This window comes from Macrotis lagotis, chromosome 5 (genome assembly GCF_037893015.1).
Source record: "Macrotis lagotis isolate mMagLag1 chromosome 5, bilby.v1.9.chrom.fasta, whole genome shotgun sequence".
In the NCBI taxonomy this organism is placed as follows: Eukaryota; Metazoa; Chordata; class Mammalia; order Peramelemorphia; family Peramelidae; genus Macrotis; species Macrotis lagotis.
In genome coordinates this window covers 167,985,223-168,006,311 of record NC_133662.1, presented here as the reverse complement: position 1 = coordinate 168,006,311, position 21,089 = coordinate 167,985,223, and the positions used below count along the sequence as shown (strand labels likewise).

At 34.3% G+C, this 21,089-nt stretch overlaps 1 protein-coding gene across 1 annotated transcript in view; it reads left to right on the top strand.

Moving 5' to 3' along the window:
- Positions 1-12,200, top strand: part of RGS17 (regulator of G protein signaling 17) — a 54,639-nt gene extending 42,439 nt beyond the window's left edge. Inside the window, exons 3-4 of the mRNA XM_074190282.1 lie at positions 1,705-1,939; positions 11,942-12,200. Of these exons, the coding sequence (XP_074046383.1) occupies positions 1,705-1,939; positions 11,942-12,130 (424 nt within the window). The 3' untranslated portion in view covers positions 12,131-12,200. The remainder of the gene's footprint in view (positions 1-1,704; positions 1,940-11,941) is intronic.
- The last annotated feature ends 8,889 nt before the right edge of the window (positions 12,201-21,089 follow it).

The window sequence follows — 21,089 nt, the reverse complement described above, 5'->3', positions numbered from 1 at the left end:
CAACTGTACCACTGCTGCTTAGCTATGTAGGTCAGCATCAGGCCGGTCTATAATGTTATAACAACCCTCCAAATCCTTACTGGCTGATCAAGTACTGACAGCATAGCCAGTCAGTAACACCGGGGAAAGACGCAAGAAGAAAATCTTCCTCCCTTCTGAACTTTTCTGTAACCCATCATGATTTCTAAAATTAATATAAAATTCCTACACACAGCCCTACGTCAGAACTTAGCTGAACTATTCCTGATGATTTTTTTGGTGAGATCAGTTCAGGAACAAGTGGATAAGAAATCAGGTGTGATGTTTTAAGTATTTTTCTCCAATTTTATGCTTGAATTACTTGTGTTTTCTACATTTCTTAATTCTTTATTTATCACATTGAAACACTAAATACTGTGTAGATAACTTTTAAAAAAGAGGCAAGCTACCGCAAAATAAGTAATCTGTGTTCTTTTGAACAATTGTTTCCTAGTCTGTACCCTTGGTACAGCTTTAACCAAAGATTTGTGAATACATTTTAGAGCAAAAAGAACTGAAAAGATAACTTTATCGATTTGGAAACTGGTCTGATTTGGCCAAGGTTCACAGAGTTCATCCCAGGCTGATCAGAATAGCCTTGTATTGCCTTACACAACTGGAGAGCTTAGGCATTAAGTTTTCTCTCTTCTCATCATTAAAACCCACCTACAAATGGTCATTTTGGAAAAGACCTGACAAGCTACATTATTCTAAGATATGAGTGACTTGTTGGTGTATTGAATCTCCATGGAGTAATTTCATTTTCATAGGGAACAGTCTTCTAAGTTCATGTTGAGTTTGAAGATTTGAATTTCTTAGCAGCAGCATTTCTAACATCAGTTGTAGGGCATATGGAGGAGAGTGGGGAGAAGGATGGTGTTTTCTTGGAGTCCCTTAAATGATACTCATAGATATGCATGGCACATTTCATTGTGGTGCAGATCTAAGGGATTTTGTTTTGATTCACTTTAAGGCAAACATTTCCCAAATCCTCATTCCTATTAAAGAAACTAAAATTTAACTAAACCTAAGAGTAATATACATGAAACAACAATTCATACTTTAAAACTGAAAGGGGGCGGCTAGGTGGTGTGGTGGATAAAGCACCAGCCCTGGAGTCAGGAGTACCTGGGTTCAAATCTGGTCTCAGACACTTAATAATTACCTAGCTGTGTGGCCTTGGGCAAGCCACTTAACCCCATTTGCCTTGAAAAAAAAAACTAAACTAAAAGAACATTATCAATAAGTAAATTAAAATGCAAAGCCAAAATGCAAAACTTTAAAAAAAATTACCAGGTATCTGGGCACATATAGACATATCTATGACAATACTATTACTAATTAATGGTTGGGGCATCCAGGTGGTGCACTGGATAGAGCACTGGCCCTGGAGTTAAGAGGACATGAGTTCAACTCGTCTCAGACAGTTAATAATTACCTAGCTGTGTGACTTTCGGCAAGTCACTTAACCCCATTGCCTTGCAAAAAACAAATAATTAATGGTTGTATTAAATCATACTACCTAGGCTGCCTATTCTAATAAGGCACAAAGCCAACTCAGAACCTGTAGTGACTGTACATGCTAGGTCTCCTGTGCAATTGTTTCAGGAATCTCAGGGAGCCCTAATTTGACAAATCCATTTTCTTCCCCCCCACCATTGTAATGGCCCTCTTCTTTTTCTACAGCCAAAACCCCACCCCAGATGAAATTATGTCCTGGTCTCAAAACTTTGATAAGATGATGAAGACACCAGCTGGAAGAAATCTCTTCAGAGAATTTCTGCGGACAGAATATAGTGAAGAGAACCTACTTTTCTGGCTTGCATGTGAAGACCTAAAAAAGGAACAAAATAAGAAAGTTGTTGAAGAAAAAGCCAGGCTTATATATGAAGATTATATTTCTATACTGTCACCCAAAGAGGTAAAAATCTGAGAAAATGTGTAGTAAAGCTTCTTGTCACCAAGATCTAACCTGGGACTGATTCTCATTAGGTGGAGGGTGAGGAACATACAAACCCAGATAGGCTGGAGAGCTTCACTTGGGGTTAGGTAACTGTGACTTTAAAAATCACCCATTCATTTCATTGTATTAAATAGACATTTTATTAAGTATTAGTTGCATGCAGATCACTCTACCCTAGGCAATGGAGGAAGGAGAGAAAAAAAATAAATAAGGCTCTTTTCCTCTTTATATGAGATAGGCAAGGTTCAATGAAGAAGGGATGATTAAACCCATGATGGTCAAATTCAATGGATATACCTAGGATGAATTGTAGGAAATTATCTGAAAGGGAGTAAAGGAATCCAGAAAAAAATGAAAAGACAAAAAAAAAGGCTTAGAATACTTTATAATTATGCTTCAGATAGTTCTGTTCAGAAAACGGATCTCTCTCCTAGTTTAGCACAAAGTCTTTGTTCCTTATGCTGAGCCTCATGTATTGCTGAGGGCAATAAATTTTGATCTAATTTTAAATTAGCAAGTAGTCAGTCATTAACCTATAATCCATAAATATTTTTAAAAAACATTTTTGTTGATGTTGAATTACTTTAATATGGCAAAAAAATAAACCCTATGATCACAATAGTAGTGTTGGTCCCCTTCTCCAAAGATGAAATTCAGTACGCTTCCATGCCTTGGTAGGCAGGCTTATGAGTGGCTGGGGCCAAAAAATGCATCATATAATATTTAGACTTGTAGTGATGAGCCTCCCCAAACATAGCAGGCTAGTCTTCTCAACAAGAGTCAATTGCTTGGGCTAATGTCCAAAGCCTCTCCTGCTTGGTAAAGCTTGCCAGGAAGCTCAAAGGCTTTGGCCTTTGAAAATCCAAGGTCATTTACAAAACACAGTGTGGAATGGCACTTTAATTTAAGGATATAACTCTGTGTTTTAAATTTATGGTTTCTGACATTATTGAAAAGGAATATTGTATAATTAGAGCTAGTAATATTAAAAAAAAAAAACAACACTTTCTAGGAATCCAGAACATTGGGCTCTGGTTTTGGCTTTCAAATTGCATGACCATTGATAAATTGCTGAACTTTTCAGGGCCTCAAATTCCTTATCTATAAAATGAGAGTATTAGACTGAAGAATCTTCAATATTTTATCCATCTCTGCTTCAATAACTAAAGACTTCAAGCACACAGAATTTAAAAAACAGCTGAGTAATCCATTGAAGGATGACAATCAGGAAGCTTTAGCTTTCAGTTTAAATTTTTGTGTTGCATTTTTAATATTACATAGAAAATATGCACAATTTTAATTATATATGTGGCTTTCTTCTCATAGGTACAATACTTAAGCTGATATGATTCAGGGTTTCCTTTCATCTTTGTTATAATATCAATTGAGTTGGATATATTATATAGTCTTTTCTTGTATAATAAAATAGATTAAGAAGAAAAGAAGATAAAAAATTTTAAGTAAAAATTTGCTAACAAGTTAAATAATTAAATAGAATTACTTTCAAGAGTAAATGAACACTTTCTAAAATTGCCTAAAGGAAAGACCAGATTAAAAATAATAAAAAGGAATTTACAACAAATAGAAAATTAACAGAACAGATCCTGGGATCAAGTTATGGCTATTAAGAACTGGAAGTTCAGACCCAGTAAAATGAAATATAGCAATAAGAGGCCTATAAAATATGAAAAAAGGAAAAAGAAAAGGAGGAAAGAAGGAAGGCAGACATGGATAAAGGAAGGAAAGAAGGATCAAACTATTATAGCTATAAACAGTAACCAAGATTTTGAAAGAACTAATTTTTAAAGGATTCTTTAAACATAAGCCTTACCTAGACAGGAAAGAATTCAGTGGACCTAGTTGGTCTGCTCCGTGGTTAACTTTACCTAATTTTTAGCAGTTTTCTATCTGTGATTTTGGATAAATCACTTCAGCTTTACTGACTTCATTTTTTTCATCTTTAAAATAAGACAGACTAGATCGCTACAATCTCTTCCAGTAGTAACATTCTCTGATTCTATTAATTTCTTTTCCCTAAAGGGCAAGGATTATCTCAGATTGTAATCTGTCTAACCTAAATGCTATTAAACAAACAAAAATACTAAAAATGTAAGAATTAATTAAGAATTCATTCAAGACAATTTCAAAATGTAAAAATTATATGATTTCATCTCCACTAATTAGTAAATTGAATTATTTATTAGCTTCCTTGCCTCCAGCCTTCCCCTCTAAAATTCATCTTCTGTACGACTGCCAAATTATACTTGTCTGATCACATTGCTCTCTTCATCAAGAAGTTTCAGTGGCCCCCTGTTGTCTCTAAGAAAAAATACAAATTACTGATAGGCCATTTAAGTCTCTCACAATCTGACTCCAGCCTTTCTTTTCAGGTTTATTATATAACTTCTTAATCTCAGACACTCCACTTGTTTACTGTAAATGACATCCCATCTCCCCTCTCCCAACCTGTGTTCAGGTTGCCTTCTGCCTCCACCTGAATACACTTCCCCTCCAGCCCCTTGGAATCCATAGCTCACTTCAAGGTAGTGATTACTCCAGTTGGTAGTGATATCCCCTAATCATTACTTTATATTTACTTTGTATATATTTTAAATGTAGTCATAGTGTATCTCCAAAGTTAAATAAAAAGAGCATTGGAAGGATCTCTTCTTTTTTATATATTTTTATTTCCAAGTCCTAGTACAGTGTGACACAAAATGGATGTTTAATAAATGCTCATCAATCTATTGCCTAATTTAAAATTAGGTCAGAATTTATTGCCCTCAGCAAAATGACCCTTTTGTATTGGGCCATTTGGATAGCTTATAGAGTAGCAAATCATTGGTAGATACAATCAATTCAATGTTGTTTTCCCTTTTTTCAATATTTATGTCATCAATTTCCCAGCATAAAAAGCTTCAGAACAACTGGACTCGGCAAAACATCATATTTCCAGTTTTTTCAGAGAATTAAATTGAAGCTCAGAGACATTAAGAACACTCAGAGTTACAGAGCTTTAGTAATTGGCAGAGCTAGGAGACTCGACCTCCAGTTCCTCTGACTCAAAATCTAGTTTTCTCCAATGAGCCTGTGACTCAATCTAATAACAGAGTTCCTGCTGAAGACAAGGATGCCATAGTCTGAATCAATCTCCTGTTACTATGGTAGTACTCTCAGGGTTTATATTTGTTTCTTGCCTTTGCCAAATACCCCTAACCAATACAGAATATTTCTCAGGCAAGCAGTAAGATATTATGGTATGGGTATTTTAAAAATCAAATGTCTGTAATTTTCAAAAGTATATTTTAGCCATTAGTTATTAAATTTGTAATTCTTTTCAACTTACTGTTGTGCCAAAATATTGCTAATCATCAGTTTCCTTATAGTCCTTGAGCACAAAGCAATGTAGAAATGTTACTTTGGTTTCTTAGAATCTAGTTACCCTTTTATTCTACTTTTTTATTTACCCTTTTTATTTTATCCTTTTATTCATTTCTGTAAGTTAGAAATTTTAAGCTTTTCTACCTTTTTTTTGATTCTTAAGAATTTTTTTGTGGCTAGAGCACCAGCCCTGGAGTCAGGAGGACCTGAGTTTAAATCTGACCCCAGACACTTAATGTTGCCTAACTGGGTGGCTTTGGGAAAGTCACTTAATCTCATTACCTTAAATAAATTTTTAAAAAAAGAGAATTTTTCTTCATAATTAGTGAGACTTCAACTTCTGTGATAATGAAGATTTCTCGGGTTTGAAATTGAGAACTATAGCTATTTTGAGCTTTAGCTGTAAGTCTGTATCCTTGTTCACCTAAATATTGGAGCATATTTAGAAAATATTTCATTTTGTCATTACCCTGCAGTTGAAAATAAACTGAATCAGGTTAAGATAAAAAATTTAAATGTCCATTGAGCAGAAACCAAAGGATATCTTAAAGGAAAGCAAGAAAAAGGGTTAATAAATTGATATTGATTTTTACTAGGTAGTTATCGCCTTGTAACTGAAACTGAAGCATATTTTCAGTGATTCATTTACAGATTTTTTCTATATTTGGGGAATTTATAAGCTATCTAAATGGCCCAATACAAAAGTATCATTTTGCTGAGGGCAATAAATTCTGACCTAATTTTAAATTAGGCAATAGATTGATTAGCATTTATTAAACATCCACTTTGTGTCACACTTTACTAGGACTTGGGAATACAAATATATAAAAAAGGAAAGGAAGAGATCCTTCCAATGATCTTTTATTTAACTTTGGAGATACACTATGACTACATTTAAAATATATACAAAGTAAATATAAAGTAATGATTAGGGGATATCACTACCAACTGGAGTAATCAGTACCTTGTGGTATTAAGAAGCCAGGGTTCTTAATTTTAAAAAAAATTGACATCATGTGACAATCTGGGCTTTCTCAGAATAAACTTTTAATAAAATAAAATAAAATACATAAAATTTCAAAGAAGACTAATTACATTGAAATGTAGTTATCAAAGTATTTTTTAAAAACAAGTTCCTAAAACCCAGGTTAAGAATTCTTGCCTTAGAAAATTTCATCCAGATTGTATAAATTAATACTGGGATAAGACCTGGGACTGTATAATTGTGACATGAACTAGAGCTGAGGCCTACTCTAGAAACTTTCTAAATCTTTTAGAGCAAGTGAAGAAAAAGGAAGAAAGTTAGAGCCAATATGAATTCATTAAGATACCTTAACCAAAAATAGTAAACTCTCTGGTCATGGTATAAATTTAAACACACATATAGGTTTGTGAATAAATAAGAGAAGACTTGAATACATGAATAAATCAAACAACCTGTCAAATTTCTATTACTAGCCCTTGTTTTCCAGTGGAATAACAATCAAAGTTTTGAATAATTTCTTACTCCACAGGAATTTTTTGGCTGGCTAGTACCACACAGGCTAATTGATACAAATACTAATTTATCATCACTGGAACTGATCTCTCCCTACCCTCTCCTTCATAAAACCATTTTTGGTAGTTGTTAGCTAGTGAACCCTAAAATATTCTTCCTTCCTTCCTAAATTAGTTGAGCACCTGGCTCATAGTGTTTTCTCCCCAACACCTGTTCTTATACTAAAGGACTTCAAAGTTCATATTTATACCATTTCAAGTAATCTACCTTTTTCAGTTCCTCATTTTATTCATTTTCCAGTGACTTAATTTTTTTACCCCACATAATAATTACAAAGAAGAAAGAACATACTCAATCTCGTCATCACTGTGTTTTACTTGCAAATTCATGAATTCTTCCATTCATTTCTAGGATCACAATATCTTTTCCTCTCTCTTATGACTCCTAACCTTGTTCTTCATCCTCACCATCACCTGCATTTCCTTTAGTTCTTTCTCAGGTCACCATACCTGGACTGTTTCTACTCTGCTTCCTTTCCTCAGTTGCTTGTGAGTTTTGTTCAACTGTACACTATCTTCTTTCAAGTCCTTTGTCCCCTTATTCTATTGCTGATCACAACAAGCAAAACTTCAACCTTGGATTACTTCTACTTTTATCAGTTAGCTTCAGTCTTCTTCATATGTTGCTGAATGAAAATGGAGAAAAAAAGAAAACCATATGATTGAATCCACTACAAATTTATGTTGCATAATTTTAATTCGACCCTCACTGCATCAAGCTAATTCTTTTATACTTTTATGCTAATCATTTTTCCACTTACCACAGAGGCTTTTCATCTCTCCTCACCCTCTCAGATGAAAATTATACTTCACTTAAAAAAAAAGAAGATATCCTTTGAAAACACTTTCCTACTCATATCATATCACTCAAATGCTTTCTACCACTATCTCCTCCTTCACTAGTGTTTCTTATGAAGAGCTCCCTTCTCTTGCCAAGGCTAACCTCTTGATTGGTTAGTCTTAGGTCCCTTGCACACTATTCTCTTTCATCCCATCTTCTCCAATAGTTTGCTCTATCACTTACACTTTCTAGTTAATCTTTCATCTTTCACTCTGCTGCCTAAAAACATGGGCCTATCTCTGTTCATTCCAGCTACCATCCTATATTTTTCTAACTCTCTTCCCCTTTGTGGCTAAACCCTTGAAAAATATCATCCACAATTGATTCCCTCACTTTCTCACCCCATTACTCGCTTCTAAACTCTGAAATCCGACTTCCAACCTATTCAACTGAAACTATTTTCAACAAAATTTACAATGATTTCTTAATCATCAAATCAAATTTCTTTTTCTTTATCCTCAACCTTCTTCTCTATGGCCTTTGACAATATCTGTTTCTGTCTTCTTTATACATTCTTCTCTCTAAGTTTCCATGATATTGCTATCTTCTGATTTTCCTTCTACCTGCACGACCACTCCTCTATTTCCTTTGTTAATCTACTTCATGTCCACTAATTATTGATGTCTGCAACCTGGGCTCTCTTGGTTGCTTGATCATTGTCCTTCATTCTTTTTTTTTAGGGTTTCTTTTTGCAAGGCAATAGGGTTAAGTGGCTTTACCCAAGGCCATACAGCTAGGTAATTATTAAGTGTCTGAGGCCTGATTTGAACTGAGCTACTCCTGACTCCAGGACCAGTGCTCTATCCACTGCATCCCCTTGTCCTTCATTCTTAAGGAGGACCAAAATGACATCACTATGTTGGAGTCAAGGTACACAGTGTATCTGACCATGTTTGATCAGACTCATATGAGCTTGAAAGGACTGTATCACAAATCAGGCACAAATAGTCCAAATGAAAATGGGTTCTCTTAAGAGAAGGGTAGATACCCTCAACTTGGGCTCTCTCTCACCTGATCTCATCAGTTTCAATGAATTTCCTTATCTCTATCCTGATCATTTTCAAATCTACTTATCTAGCCAAAACATCAGTGCTGACCTCCAGTTCCACATCTGCAACTGCATATTGGACACATCATGAAATGGATGTCTCACAGTCTTCTTAAACTCAACAAATACATAATGGAACTCATCTTTCCTTTAAAACTTCTTGACTTATGAACTTCCTTATCCCCAGAAAGGGAGCTCAAAACCATCCTTCCAGTCACCCAATTCACAAAGTAGGTATCATCCTCAATTCCTTACTCCTCATCTGCCTTCCAATCTTGCCATTCCCTATTAATTCTACCTTTTCAATATCTGTCTTATGCAACTCCTTTCCTCCTCTGACATTGCAACCTCCCTGGTGCAGGTCCTCATCACCTTATATCTAAACTATTGAAATATACCACTGGTTTCCTTGCCACAAGTTTCTCCTCATTCCAGTCTATTCTTCACTCAGTTGCCACAGTGATCTTCTTAAAGGTGTGAATTATTCCATTCTCCTTAACAAACAAAATTTAGTGGCTACCTATTACCTCCAAAATTGAATATAAAATACTCTGTTTAATTTTAAAGCCTTTCAAAACCTGGAAGACCATCATTCACCTCCTTGCTATGATACTTATTAGTCTCTTGATCTTGGATAAATGCTCTGTGAGTCTTTGGGTATTCCTCTGCAAAATGGAGGCCATAACACTTACATTACATACTTACCTCATATATTGTACCAAAGTATCTTGTAAAGATAAAAAGAACTAACACAAATCTGAGTTATTTTGTGAGTTTCTTGAGGAAAGTGACTGTCCTTTCCTGTTGTTTGTATCTCCCAGTGCCTGGTACATAATGTTTAATTAATTAATTGATTGAATTATTATTATTTGGTGTTGATTCCAATTAGAAATAATGGGATGAAAATATTTCATATTCTTCTTAAGGTAGAACTAGGCTAAGAAAACTTTTGGATGCTAACCAGTCTGCTAGGCCCTCATATATTTATTTCTAAGATTTCTGTTGCTACTAAAAAAAAAATTCTGCTATCCTATTAGGAATTATGTAAATATAAATTTGTATTCTACTTTATTCCCTATCTAGAACTGAGTAACTAGGATTGAAGGTACATATACCCCCCATATCATACTTAGTCTAACTGCTTCAAGTCTCTTCCAACTCTAATTCATATTCCATTCAGCCATGAAAGTTATTTTCCTGAAGTGCAGATCTGACTAGGTCTCCTCCATATTCAATAAATTCCAGTGGTTCAATAAACCCCAATGGTTCCTTATTACCTCCATGATCAAATATAAAAAATTCTGCTGGGCATTCAAGGCTCTTCCTAATCTAGCACCCTCCTGCTTTCCACTTTTACACTCTTCTCCCCATCACGCACTACTCTTTGATCCCGTATCACTGGCCTCCTAGTTATTCCTCCTTCCATCTGCCTCCTCCAGATATTTTCTATGACTGTCTCTCATAGCTGGAATGTTCTCCCTACTGAACTCTTCCTTCTGACTTTTCCTGGCTTCTGAAAAGAGCTAAAAATGTCATTTTTTCTCAATCTCTTAATTCTAGTGCCTTTCCTTTGTTATTTCCTACTTACTAAACATATATATCTTGTTTGTATATAGTTGTTTCCTTGTTGTCTCCTCTATTGGGGGGTATACCCCAATTCTTAGAAGAGTACTTGACATATTGTAGCTGTTGAATAATGTTTAATTAATTGATTTTTTGACTAGTACGTATGAGGAAAGATGTAAGCATCTTATATAAGAAAATGTTTCTTTTTCATGATCTCTATTTCACCATTTAGAAAGTCCTCCAGTAGAAAGTCTAAAGTTGTTCTGTTGTGTTCATTCAGATACTGGAATGGTTTGCCATTTCCTTCTCCAATTCATTTTACCCTGAGCATCTTCCCCTCCCAGACTGATTTTTTTTTCGAGTAGGTAAAAGAGACCATTCTTGGCTTCATCTCTTACTAGCCTTAATCACTAATTGGACATTGCCTCAGTCAAACAAGTGCTGTTAAGGACTTTAGTTTAAAAAAGGTCAAGGTCAGGGGCAGCTGGGTGGCACAGTGGATAGAGCACTTGCCCTGGAGTGAGGAGTATGTACCTGAGTTCAAATCTGACCTCAGACACTTAACAATTACCTAGCTGTGTGGCCTTGGGCAAGCCATTTAACCCCATTTGCCTTGCAAAAATTTTAAAAAAACCCTAAAAAAAGGTCAAGGTCTCTCTCGCTGCAACTAGGGCCATCTTCAGTTGTTCTAAAGATCGATATCAGTTAGATTGAATTAAATGTCACCACTTTCAGAAGACCTTTCTATTGCCCTCTATTTTGAGTACCTCCTGAAGCACTGGCCCTGGAGTCAGGAGAACCTGAGTTCAAATGCAGCCTCAGACACTTACTAGCTGTGTGACCCTGGACAAACTACTAAATCCTAATTTCCTCCAAAGATAAAATAAATGTGCATTGATTGAAATATATCTAATTTTTATTTAACTTCTTAAACACAGTTTTTCAAGGAAAAGAGTAAATATTTCAACATTCATGGTATTAATTCAAAAAAGATTTGCTAAATGTATAGTATTTGTTGGAATTTGTGATAGATATCCAGGATACAAAGATATGACACAGAGGCAGATACGTGACAGCTGTTATGATTCTGGATTTGTTAGGAATTTTGCCTTAGACTTTGACTGATTGTGTGAACCTGGACAAATCACAAGTCTCAGTCTACGTATCTTATAGGGCTATTGTGAGGCCCAAATGAGCATTATATAAATGTTAGCTATCATTATTCCATTCTCAAAAGGATAGACAAGGTATATATAAGAACTTTTGTACAGAGGATAGTGAGATACATGCAAAGAAGAGGGCCAGGTAAAGTGGTAGAGGGGTTGTAGACTGAGGCTTCATAAAGAATGAAGTTCAGTCTAAGTTGGAATTTGAAGGGGAGGGATGTCAACAGATAGAGAACTAATAAGAGATAAGTGATGGTGCTGAGGCACTGCTTTTAAAAGATGATTATCAAGGATTAAGGCATTGATCTAATCTTGAATTTTTATCTAAATAGCTTTTCTGTACTAATTTTATTTCATTTCCTCCCAACATCATTTGACATGTCAGTTTCTATTTCTCACAGGTCAGTCTTGATTCTCGAGTGAGAGAGGTGATCAATAGAAATCTTTTGGACCCTAATCCTCACATGTATGAAGACGCCCAACTTCAGATATATACTTTAATGCACAGAGACTCTTTTCCCAGGTTTTTGAACTCTCAGATTTATAAGTCTCTTGTTGAAAGTACTGCTGGCTCTACTTCTGAATCTTAGTTATCATTTTTTTTTTGGAGGGGTAGGGGTTGGAGGGAATCATTTTGGAGGGCTGGGGTGGGAAATTCAAGTAGTTACATAACATCAGAAGCTGAGTTCCTGGAGAACTACAGTTTAGCACTACTCAGGCTACTGTGAAAAAATACAGCATATTCTGGTCTTTGTCTCCATTTTTACCAAGGTCATTTATGGTTAAGTTGTTTGTTTTTTTTTTCGGGGGGGAACCAACAATGCAGTTGCCAAATGATATGTATTTTACACACCACTCACTTTAACTGCAAGCAAGATGTATTTGTAGTCCTATGAACAGTCTCCTTGTGTATTCTCACATTGCATGTGCAAGGTAAAGCTGCTTCATTTGCCACTTAGTTGTTGTGATATTTAATCCAATAACATAACTTATCTCTGTATTTAAGGACATTTTGTGCAATATGGTCTTACATAGAATTGCGGCAAATCAGCGGGGTTTGCATTTTTTTAGTATAAATTACTACAGAAAAAGCCAATTTTTAAAGTGTAACAATGAGATTCAATATGCTATTCTGCATTCAATACACTGATTTTGAAGCCAATATTTCTGTAAAAAAAAAGAGCTATTTATCGCTGTTTATTTAAAAAAAAAAACCATCATGGGGACTTCCTCTGGTTGTTCACTGCCAAAACTGTGGCATTTTCGTTACAGAAGAGTTTGCAAAGTCAAAAAAAAAAAAAGCACAAACCATTTGAAGGGATCATGTTTCAAAGACAAAATCTATGCGCTGATTTTGTTTTTAATTGTTATAAGGAAACAGAACCTATGTACATTTCAGATGTCAGATACTGTATTTGATTTATTAAAGACTGGCTATCCAGTTCTAACACTGTTGTGTAATGTTATGTACTTCAGTAAGGAAAAAAAAAATAGGTTGATACTTTAGTTTTGGAATATGAAAGATTTAATAAAGGGTTGCCTACATGTAGCATTTTAAAACATTTTGATGAATAGCATCTGTCCTGTGGCATATTTTTCTTGAAGACAAATCCCATGACAAGCTTTGTTTTTAACCAAAGGTTTTGAAGAAAACAACTAATTGCTTCAGACCTTAGTGAATTTTGAAATAGTTCCTCAAGAACAAGAAGTTTCCAAAAATAAGTAGTGTTAAATACCAAATATTAAATTCTCCATTGGAAATTCAAGAGACAGTGCAGCACTCAAAGATTTTTTTGGCTGCTCAGATTCTTTTGTGGGTGTGAAGAAAAAGAAAGAAAGAAAGAAAGAAAGAAAGAAAGAAAGAAAGAAAGAAAGAAAGAAAGAAAGAAAGAAAGAAAGAAAGAAAGAAAGAAAAAGGAAAGAAAAAAAGCAAGAAGGAAAGAAGGAAAGAAAGAGAAAAGAAGGAAAGAAAAACAAAGAAGGAAAGAAAGTAAACAAAGATCTTGGCTGATATGGGTATGCACTTTTGGCATTCAAGAAAACAATACCCTAATGTACAAAACACCATCAGCTTCATATTTATATTAAAGTGTTACATTATAAATGTTAGTATCCCCTGTGGAGGCTATTTCTTTTTAAATCATAAACTTGGTGAAAATAACTATGTGACTTGGAATAAAAGTTGAAAAATAGTTATAACCACTTGAGAACACTGGCCTTATACTAGGGATGATATTAAAATTTAAGGTTTTCTTTTTCATTTTCTTTTACTACCTCTCCTTTATTTTTAATTTATTAAGTGTATTTCAAAAGGGCAGTTTTGGAGTTTTATTTGACAACTTATTTTACTTGAAGCCTGATATAAGTATTTGTGTCCATGAATCTAAAACATTTTAAAACTGTTTTTAAGTGAATTTGATTTTGTAATTAATACAGAATTCAGGAGCTATTTAAAGGGCTATTCTCTACTCCCTATGCAAATATTTTAACTGTTGTAGTGTTTGACAAAATGGGATAAAAAAAATCCAGAATAAAAAACAAAATATTCTGTTTACACTGGCGTTGCTGACTATCCTATCATATTCAGCACTTTTAAATACATTGTTATTTATGAAAATGTAGTTAAAATGCAAGACATAAAATATTTATAACAAACATTTCTTTTAATAAATGCCTGTTTTGTCTGAAAACATTACTGTGTTATGACATACTTTATTCATGTTGGTCAGCTATTTACCATATGAATAAAAGTTTTAGTATTATACTAATAAACTCATAGCTATGAATATGTTTACAATAGATAATTCATATTTTTTCCTGAAGAATGAAAAAATACTAGAAAGAATCACCACTTCTACTGTGAAGTTCTATCATTCCTGAAATTATTTAAACTTTTTTTCTGAATTAGAATTACATTGGTTATACTACTACTGTGTATACATACACACCTGTGGTGTATTTTCATACTTGTTATAATGTGGAGGCACAAAACATTGGTGCATAGAACTAAAAAAAAATGTAAAATTATTACAAATATTGCATGTATAAATCTTTTAAAATGTAGACTTTATATTCTTGATGTTACTATTTGATGGTGACCTGATAGTCAGAAGCTATCTTTATAAGATACTTTGGACCATTAGATGAATTGTCTGTTTGACAATACTTTTACCATTTTACCAAATCTAAACATAAGGGCCCTTAAAAAAACAATATTGATCTCTAATATTAGAGTTCATAAAGAATATATTTTGAAATAGGTGCATCCTTTTGGAAATTGTTTAGGTAGTTGTCTTGTGGAGGAAACTGGACTAAGTTTACACATTAAATTTTTTTTAAAACTGTGTGAACATTTCCATAATAAACTCCATTTTCAGGAGTTTAAGATCTAACCCCGAAGTTTCCTCCTAAAAGTGGTGTCTGCATATTTTGTGCTCTATCAAATTTAAGTGAAAAAGTCTGCTTTATATTATGTTTGCTATATAAATAATATGGGAAATAAAATCAAGAAACAAAAAAGAAAAGCCCAACAATTTAAGTGGTGTCTATACTACCATTTCAATAGCACAACATCTGTTTTAATATTCTAAATTCTCCTAATGTATACATTGGTTTTTGTTTTTGTTTTGAGACCCCTTGGAAGATGCAAAATTTATATTTTAGGCCTCCAAGGTTTTTTTTGCATGCTGCTACAGTACACTAATGAAAAATGGTTATTACACATAGAGTACCCAAATGAACTGTGTCTACGATGAAAAGTGAAGGAGAGATCATCCTCTGGATAGTTCAGACAAAATGCCCTGATTTGAGAAAAGGGACTTTTGATTGTCAGAATTTTCCAGAATGCCTATCTGTTTACAGATAACAGTAAGAGGATTATTATTTATCTCTCCACTTTATTTATCCTAAGTAGACAGATTTATTCCTTAACTTTTTATACTTTGACAAGGTCTGGATAAACAGACTTTCTTTTTTTAATTTGCAGAAGAGTAGAGTAGTTGTTTTGTCAGAATTATATGACTGAGTGTATCCACTGCAAACTCTAGCCATGGTACATGCAGATTTATGCATTATGGGCACATTTGTATGTATTTGTTATAAGAGCTAAGAACAATTTTGGTCTCAAAATTAGTATGGACAAGAGCCAAGACCACAATATGGTCTTTTTTTTGTTGCTATTTATTTTTTTTCTTTTGACTGCCTTTTAAAAATTGTAAATAATGAAGATAATCAATTCTGAAAATTGTTTAGAGTGCATGGTGGGTAGGAGGACTGTTTATTAGTATCCTTTAATATGGCCTAAGTATGTACTTGTAGAATGCAATGTATTAATGTGTATTTGCCTGATAATTCAGTGTTTCAGAAGGATAATAGGAGCAAATAAATCATTCACATTTATTGAGGACAAAAATTAAACTCATATTTACCCTGGGACTGAACTTTAACTGATACCTGGTTTTGAGGTTTGAGCTATACATTTTTATCTTTCTAAAATGACAACTTTCTGTAAAGGTAAATAGCATTATGATAAACAATTTGCAAAATATTAGAGAGTCATAGACTTAGAACTAAAGGAACTTTAGAGCTTATCCATCCCAACCTTATCAAATTACAGGAAATTGAGGACTAAAGATAAATTACTTGCCTAGGATTTTGTAGGTTGAATTAGGAGAGGTTGAATTTGAACCAACCAGATTCTCTGATTCCAAATCTAGTACTTTTTTCCCTCTTGTATTATAAAACATAAAGTGGTTTAGGCCACAATGAAGACTAGGAATTAGGAAAGATTTTTTTTTCTCCCTTAAGTGTGAAGATAAAGAGTCTACTTTTGAAAATGCCCCCTAATATTTTCAAAGCACTTGAAAATGCTTTCAGGAAACAATTGAGTATTTCCCACAGTCTATTCAACATCAGATATAGTTTGGAAGTTAGAAAATTTTGAAAAATTGTAATTGACTCATAGAATTTGTCAAGGACAAAATTTTTCTTTCCCTTCGTGGTAATGTTTTATTGAGAACATTCTAACAGATCACCGCTTCATTACAAACAAAAGAAAATGCTTGTTCCAGTGAACAAGTCTATAAAAATGTTTCACATTTCTTGTTGTTTTAATTGTTCCAGCAGTGAATATTAGTAAAATACAACACAATGTGGCAAATTAGAAAGAACAAATTAGCACTTTGGCTGTAGCGATATTATTAGTGAAGGAATAAAGGAGGTCAAAAAAAGTAGTTTAAGTTAAAGGTATCCTCTGATTTACTCTATCCAGGTTTCAAAAGAAAAGGAAGATTTAAAGCTCCTAATGAAAAAAAAAATCTTAAAGAGACAATTGATAAAAGTATAGGGCATTCAAACTAGCCATAGAAAGTAATCAGATTTGAAAGAACAGCTCTCAGGTGCATTAACTGTGCTCCTCGCCTCATTTTTTCCCCTTAGGCATTACCCTTTGTACTCCAAATATCTATTAAACTGTTTACCTTCTGATAGGGCAGTCTTACTTTAAAACAAATAAATCATTTATTTTACAAATATTTATTGATTACCTAATAAACACAAGACATTCTACTTATACACCAAGAGATAAAAAGATGAATAAGACAACCATGTTCCTGCCCTTAGGGAGTTTTTAGTGGGGGAATATTAGATTTTTGCAACTCAATATGTGATACACTGAAGAATGTGAAAGTACATAAAAGAAAACTACAGAGATACACTGGACTTCCATATTTCATAAAGGGTCACAGTTTACCATCTTCTCAAATGAAGTGTACATTTAAAAAAAATAACACCTTGTATTTAAAATGTGTGGCAAAAAAATAAAAAGGTGCTCCTTTAAAGATATATCAATATGGCTTTCCCATGACTACTATGTAAGTACTTTTGTTTAAATTTGTGTGTTTTCAGTCTTTAGACTGATAAGACACACAACTTATAATTCATGGAAATATTTTTGATTTCGTGGACCAGCCTATTAGATATTTGGGAGGTATAAAGGTAATATAAATGTTTGTTATGAAGCTAGAAAATGGCACAAAGTAAACTGCACAATTTTCTTTTAAAAGGCAGAAGGAGAAACTAGTTTAAAATACTGAAGTATAGAAAACACTTAATAAATATTTGTGGACTGATATAAAAATCATAATCTAAATGAAAAGGGGTAAGCCAGGATTTTATCTCAGAGAAAACCTGAGTTAAAACCAAAAGTATTTTTAAGGTGGAACTTAAAGGAATTTGACAGTTGTACATATTATGAGAAAATTATCCAAAGGACAATGGGGAGAAGTAATCACTTAAGATATTTAGAACTAACTTGATAAATATTGGAAAATATCTAAATTCTTTATCACAATGCTCCCAAGTTGATGTTTCACAAATGAATACAATATGCTAAATAAATTATACTGATATTCAGAGTAAGATCTTAGTGAAGTATATAATTGATGCCTAAAATAAAGTTTCACCATGAATGTTCAGATAATTAAAGTTTTGCTGTTGCTATTGCTCTAATTATCTGAATAATTATCTTCACTTTTCACTTGATTTAGGTAGCAATTACCTGCACTCAAACCTTAATTTTTGGAATTCTCCTAGACTTTAGTTCATCTCTACTGAATTTTAAAGTTGTCCTTCACTGAACACTGAAATTCACATATGTTTTAATTTTCAATTGTTGTGACTTCTATTCACTTGTCACAATTTTAAAGTTACTTATGTATAATTTTAGGCTATCTGATCAATTTTAACAAATGTTAATGAGAATTCGAAAGCATTTGGTCTTGTAAAATTAATAATGTTCAACATTTGTGTAATTAAAAAAGTACCATGCTCATTATCTGTCTATACTTTGATGGATTTCACTGGCTATTATCAGTGAACCATTAAGAAGTTTTGAATGCATGAATACAATTTAATAGGCAGCATTCTAGGCTCTTTTGCAAGGCCAGATGAATTGTAGGGACTCTAAACTGACCAGATTTTTTTTTAATGTAATAGAATTTGAGCATGACATTAATGTGAAAAATTCTAAATCTTGTTTGAAAATGGAGCATTTTCCTTTGAGTTTTCAAAGTGGAAAAAAAACTACTGTTTTCCTTTTTGACTATATTGTGGAAACATAGATGACATTGTAAAATGCAAATGCATTACACTGATTTTATTAAAAGGTTTTGAAATGATAAAGAATTTGATAATGTATCTTTGGAGAATTTACCATTTTCCCATTGGTGTGACAATTTAGTAGTAAAAAGTACACTTAATGAATTGTTATTTAATTACTATATGCATCTGAGGGAAAAAAGAATGGCTGATTGGATTCTTTTCAATGGCTGTATTATAAGGTTATTGCTTACTACAATTTTGCACCTTTTATAATATAATAAAGTATATTCTTTAAATGACTTACGTTTTGAGAGTTCAGCTGAGAGTCTTATCATGTGGAATTTAAATCATGATCATCAATACAGATGTTATGGTCAAAGCAATCCAAAGATAAAGGCTGTACACCCAAACTAAAGAATAGACCTATAAGGTTATTGAAGAGAACATAATTGTCAAGTTTTTATTGAGCCTCTCCCCCCCCACCAAGAAAAAGAGGAAGTGGGTTTCATATATAACCTTAAAATGTAAAATGTCATGAGATTAAGAAAAAATTGTCTATTCATGCAAAATAAAAACCTTTTAAGTAATTAGGTAAATAATTTAAATATCAAAAACTATATTTACATTAATTAACTGTATATTAGGCTACAATTAATTATCTGGCCTGGATTTTCTACTGCATTTTGTAGACTGAAATGGAGCAAGGAGAATCTGGTCAAGAACAAAAGTGATAATATCTCTCTAGAATTATTTAAAATGAATCAAACATTCATTCTCCAGAATAACTGATTCTGAGTTCAGATTCCTTTGAATTTGATAGTTCTTACATGTGATTTTTATTTATTTTTATCATTATTTACAGATGTTGTTTTGAAATACCAAATATGCAGCAACTTGAACACCTCACTTAGTTTTCATCGGAGGGGGGGTTCAAATTACTGACTGATGAGTTGGGCAGTGGTAGGAGTCTTCAAAGATGACTAACTCTAGAGCCCCTAAGAACATTTTGTCTTATTTCCTGTGACACCGAGGTTACTTGAAAGTGTTACTGAGGGGTGGCTAGGTGGTGCAGTGGATAAAGCATCTGCCCTGGAGTCAGGAATACCTGGGTTCAAATCTGTTCTCAGACACTTAATAATTACCTAGCTGTGTAGCCTTGGGCAAGCCACTTAACTCCATTTGCCTTGCAAAAACCTAACAAACAAACAACAACATCAACAACAACAAAAAGATAGTGTTACTGAGGGGGCAGCTAGGTGGTTCAGTGGATAGAGCAATGGCCCTGGAGTCAGGAGAATCTGAATTCAAATTCTGTTTCAGACACTTACTACTTACTTAGCTATGTGACCTTTGGCAAGTCACTTAACCCCATTGCCTTGCAAAAAAAAAGGTACTGAGATCGTGGAGTATGATGTATGTATGTACATATGTAAGTATGCCTTCAAGAAAAAGAATAATAGAGAAAGGACTACTAAGAAAGCAAAATTTACTAAATACTCCTTGTGGTGATAAGGTTGTTGCCATACCTGAACTACTATCAAGTCTACAAAAAAAAAAAGGAAAGAAAGATAGGAGGGAAGGAAGAAAAGGAAAAAAAAAGTTGATAGGAAATTTGTGAGAGGTGGAAGGTGCGGCCTGAAGGTGGGGATGGGGATAAAAGAAGCCTAAGGAACTGAAGTTGGATTAGATTCATTGTAGTACTTTAAAAGCTGCTTTATAAGACATAAAGAATAAGAATACGTTTTCTATCGGTTTTTTCACATAGATTGCATCATCACAGACATAGAAAGGACAAAGAATGAAAAAGTAGAAAAAAATATCGCTTTTAGAGAATGAAGGTGGAGATTGTAATGAGGACTCGTAGGTTATTAGGGACATGCCCGCCCAGCACATCTAAGGGGAATAAAATAGTGACCGCCCCGCGCGAAATCCAGCCCGTCAAAGGTTCTGGGACGGGTTCAAACAGAAAACTGGGGAAAGCAGCGGTTTTCCTTCCCTGCCCCTCCCTTTGTTTCAACGCCCTCCTCTGGGGAATGTTAGTGTTTTCCTGGAGCCAGCCCAAGGCATCTTTAAATGATGCCGCCGGACGTCCAGGGTTGGTCCACGGCCTGGACAAAAGAGCCCACATGTTGGAGGCGGTCCCTGGGTTCCCAGAGCCCAGCTGTCATCCGAAACCAGACCAGCTTCCACGTGTAGCTTAAACACGCCCTCCTGTCAAAATCAGCTGCAACTTCTGGCCACGCCCCCGCCTGCCAACCTCAGCCAATCGGCTCTCCCAAACTTCTTGACAGTTTCTTTTCCGGCGCGGGGGGGGGGGGGGGGGAATGAAAGGAGCTCTTTAAACCACGTGGAGCCGCCGCGCCGGGAGAGCCGGCCCCGGAGCTCCGCCCCTTCTCGCGAGAGTTAAGGAACGCTCCGGAATTTCCGCCGGGGAGTTCTGCTTCCGGCCGG